General features: G+C 27.9%; 1 protein-coding gene across 1 annotated transcript; it reads right to left on the bottom strand.

The window, feature by feature from the left end:
- Nucleotides 1–1,091: 1,091 nt before the first annotated feature.
- LOC148198148 (mannan endo-1,4-beta-mannosidase 4-like) lies at nt 1,092–2,883 on the bottom strand. Its single transcript, XM_088091427.1, has 5 exons — nt 2,443–2,883; nt 2,144–2,338; nt 1,901–2,020; nt 1,619–1,824; nt 1,092–1,533 (listed from the first exon to the last, which is right to left on the bottom strand). The coding sequence occupies exons 1-5, from the start codon at nt 2,794–2,796 to the stop codon at nt 1,179–1,181; spliced, it is 1,230 nt and encodes a 409-aa protein (XP_087947553.1). The 5' UTR covers nt 2,797–2,883; the 3' UTR covers nt 1,092–1,178.
- Nucleotides 2,884–4,564: the final 1,681 nt, after the last annotated feature.

Raw genomic sequence — 4,564 nt, 5'->3', positions numbered from 1 at the left:
TATTTATACATATTCAATAGGGTGACAAATAGATTATTATATTTTGTTTTTGATTTAGTTTGATTAGGTGAGATAGGTTAACCCGTTGTAAGAAAGCGAACTAAAATTTTTAACTTACTTCATCAAAAATATATCAGTGGGTTGAGATAGGTTGACCGATAATGTCAATTTTATTATTATTTGACCCACAATTTATTAACAAAATTAATTATTTTCTACCTTATAATTTGTTTAATCTTTATTTTTATCCTTCTTTTGTAAATATTTTTGTTTTGGATTATACTTATGAAATTATATCTTTGATCCTTTCTTTTTTATTTTATTTTGGGGTCAAGAAGATTCTCTACCAATTCGAAGAAGCTTGCAATCCTAAAGAAATAAGAAGAATTAAAAAAGAAGAGTCTTAGAAGACCAGGTGGCGCTAAGCACCACTTTTTCACATTTGTTGCCATCATATTACTTTTAATAAATATGGTCACAAAGGTCAAAGCAAATTATACTTTTATACCTTTTATTCTTACTTATTATTTACGAGAGAAATAAATTTTACTTAATACATTTTTAATATAAATTTTTTATAGAACTTTTTTAACCAATTTTTTTTAGTTTCCGTGATATTAAATCATTTTTAAGAAACTTTTTTAGTTTCATTTGTCCAATAAAATAGGGGTAGGATGATTGATCCTGTGTAAGAGAAAATTGAAAATATTAAAATAATGATAGAGTGTGACACTTTCCATTTATTTGATACATAATACAAAAGTAAAATAAAAAACAAAAAAAGAATAATATTTAATAAATAAAAAATTTACGTGTGAAAATATTATTTTTCAAAATCATAACCTATTTTGTCAAAGGACATGTCACGAGCACAACTTTTTTTTTTTACTCTAGAATTTTAATTTTTATGAGTTTATGTATATATTAAAAACACAGATAACTTTTGAAATTTTAATAGATTAATTAAAGTCTCTAATAAATAAAATAAAGATTTCCTCATATTTTTAACTTCTTACTTAAATTATAACATAAGTTTAAGAAACACTAGAGATTAATTTATGCCAACCAAAGAATATTACAAATTCTAAGAGTGCAAATCAAACATGTCATATTTTTATTATTGTTATAGTCTATACATGATAATCATTTATTTGATTTAAGGAACAACTTGTACATGATTATTGAATACGAGACATTCTTAGAGATTGTTGGACGATGATTTTGGTAGTAGAAGGATTTCGTTGAAAGATGATTACATAACCATCAGCCATGTTATCCATTCCTTCAATAAATAGTTGCCAAAAAGCTGCACCAGCACATGGTCCCCTCTGGCTAGCGCTGCCGTATACCCATTTGTAAAATTTTGCATACAATCGATCCCTTTTAGCATTGGTGAATCCTTGAAATGTTGCACTTAACCCAAATTCCGTAATAAGAATGGGCTTTCGTAGAACATTTTGTGCATCTTGAATATGCGTGCTAACCCATCTTTCAGTGAAGACATCTTGATGTGATTGGTTAAACCGCGCCATCCTGCAGCAGAAACCAACCATCAATTTACACATATAGTAAAGTTTGCATATTTATCACACAGTGAAAAAATGAAAATATTTATTACCATTGATCAGGGTAGGCATGAATGGAAGCATAATCGATTTCAGGAACTAGGTTGTTAGAAATGAAATCAGTTCCTGCATGGACTCCATCAGGATTGATCAGTCCTCTTTGTGGCATTGAATTACCATAAAACCCTTCAAGCCCTACTTGCAGTAAGTGATTGTTGTCAATGGACTTCACATAAGCAGCCATCTCACTCACCCAATCCTGTAAGTTAATAAACTTTCTTTTCATACATCATAATCACTTTTTTTCTTTTTACAATGACAACACATAAAATTACCTGAACTTGTTTCCCGGAAAAGTCTGAAGAACGAGGTTCATTCATGAGCTCCCACGAAAAAATGGTGGGGTCATCCTTGTATAATAATCCAGTCACTGTATTTTTTCTTGTCAACACTGTCTGCATTAGATACAGTCATTAATTAGAATATTTTTATAGTGCAGAGGTATTTTATTTTACATTATCGCTTAATGAAAAATGATAATAGTTGAGAATGCATGTGCATATTTATCGTTGTCATACCTTGACATGATTTTTGTAGAATTGCTTAGTGAGGGGATTAGAGAAGAAGTCATCCTCGGTTCTAACGCTCTGACCACGTTGTTTTGCCCATTGAACATACTGATTCTTTCCACCACCAGCTTTCCAATTATCTACCAGGCTTAGAATCAATCGTATGCCATACTTTCCTGCTTCTGATATCACAGCATCCAATGCCTGCAAACCATGCAAGGTGACATCTTTAAAAATAAAAAAACTGCAAAGTATGTGTGAATGAAGAGCTCAAAGATATATAGTTAAGGGGAGTAACGATACAGTACCCTGAAAACATTGTCGTCGTAAATACCAGGTGAAGTTTGAAGGGCTTTGTAACCTCCATCATTGAATGCCCATGTTCTTGCTAAGTTTAAACCATGTTTGGAAGCTTCTTGAAAAACTGTAGTGACCTTAGAACTTGTAGATGGGTCGGCTGCAAAAATCATTAGCCAATATGCATTGAATCCGTTGAAGTAGTGTGGCTTCCCGTTTAGGAAAAAACGGGTGCCATTTCGTTTGATGAAATCGTTAGGTTTTTGGGCAACTATTCTTTTTTCAGCAATATCAATGCAATTCACGTATAGACTGATGCACAAGATCATCATAAAACTCATCCAGACCAAGTTTTGAAACCCCATGACTTCTTCCCAAACCCCAAAACCCAAAAGCTAAATTTACACAACCAAACAAAAATTAAAGATAGAGAAAATGAAGGAATGGTATTAAAAGATAATGGATTTTGATAAAACAAGAACGTTAGGATGGAGTTTAAATAGATGTGGAAACCTATATAGGACAAAAGTTACTCATATCATTTCTGTGCTCCTTACATTATTTCTGTGGCCCTTGCATCATATTTCTTTTAATAAACACGTAAAAAATAGTCATATAATTCAAAGGAAGTTATTTAAAACCTTTTGTCTTTACTTATTTGTGTTTGAAATAAATTTTACTTTGACATTTTAATGAAAATTGTTTATAGAAATTTTTTAAGCATTTTTTTTCGATCCACACAATATTAAATCATTTTTAAGAAACACATAGTCTATTTAGGTCATATTCAACAGGAGTGTTCAAAGGAATGGTAAAATGGGTCAAATTGTCCCATTTTAGTTTGCCTTTCGTTGGCCCACAAAAAATGAGATGGGACGAAGTGGCTCGCGTAGAAGAATAAAATGGAAATTTTAATTTTTCTATCAAAGGACATGTTAGTGGGTTGCTCGTTAACTTTTTTATTAATTTTTAATTTTTTTAATTTTGTTATTTAAAAGTTAGATTTATATATATATATATATATATATATATATATATATTAAAAACATTTGGTAAGTATTATTAAGTTTTAATTATATTAAAGTATCTATTTTAAAAAATGTAATTTCGATGGGTCAAACCATGACAAAATGGTGGGTTAAAAATTTAAATAAAGAACAAAATAAATAACACGTCAACTGCCAATTTAAAAAATATATAATTTGATACAAACATTATGTTATAATTGGTTTTGTAAAGTTGAGTTAAACTTCAAATTCACCTCTTAACATGATATCAACGTTTTGAGTTAGAGTCTAATCCAATAAAATTTAATATTTGTTGAGTTTATTGTACCTATTATCGGATCATTCATTAGTCTCTAATTTTATACATAAGATCTATATACCTTAGTGTATGAATGTGTACTGAAATTACATAACGAAGATAAAACCAATTCATAATATATAAAGGAATATAAATATTTCATTATAAACCAATTGATTTTGTAAGTATAAACAGACTTAAAATTTATTTTTTAATATTTAAAGAAAAATTAACAAAGATGTTTGTCCTTATATATGTTATTAATTAATGATAAGATATAAAAGGTAACTGAATTTTATGTTTGGATTTAGACTTAAATAAGTATGTTCATTTATAACATTTAATTATTTAGAATTAAATGTTCATTTATAACATTTAAAGAATCAATGTAATATAACGTTTAATTATTAACGGTCAGTTATGAACTTAATTTTAACATACAACAGAAATAAAACGTTTAACTGACATACAGTATACAAATGGTATTTTTTTTTATTTGTTAACCAAAATTAACGTAAAGAGTGCACATAATATTAATTGTTTTTTATACTACTTTTTCTCTTTTATGATAATTCATTACTTAGTTACTTAATAAAATTAAATTTAAAAAATGTATTTTAATTTTATTTTATAAAATATTATTATTTAAAAATAATAATAATAATAATAGTAGTTATAAAAAAAGGAGTAAATAATTAAAATAAAAAACATGCATATACTAACATAAAAGGAATAATAAGATATAATTAAAAGATTTTCTTACTGAATATATATTATCCACTACCTCATTGTCTTAGTTTCACCGATTAGGTGTTCCAAGTAACTAAG

Source organism: Vigna umbellata, chromosome 5 (genome assembly GCF_029865625.1).
Source record: "Vigna umbellata cultivar VRB3 chromosome 5, Vumbellata_1.0, whole genome shotgun sequence".
Classification (NCBI taxonomy): Eukaryota; Viridiplantae; Streptophyta; class Magnoliopsida; order Fabales; family Fabaceae; genus Vigna; species Vigna umbellata.
Note: the sequence above shows the minus strand (reverse complement) of the source record. Positions and strands in the feature narration are given on the sequence as shown.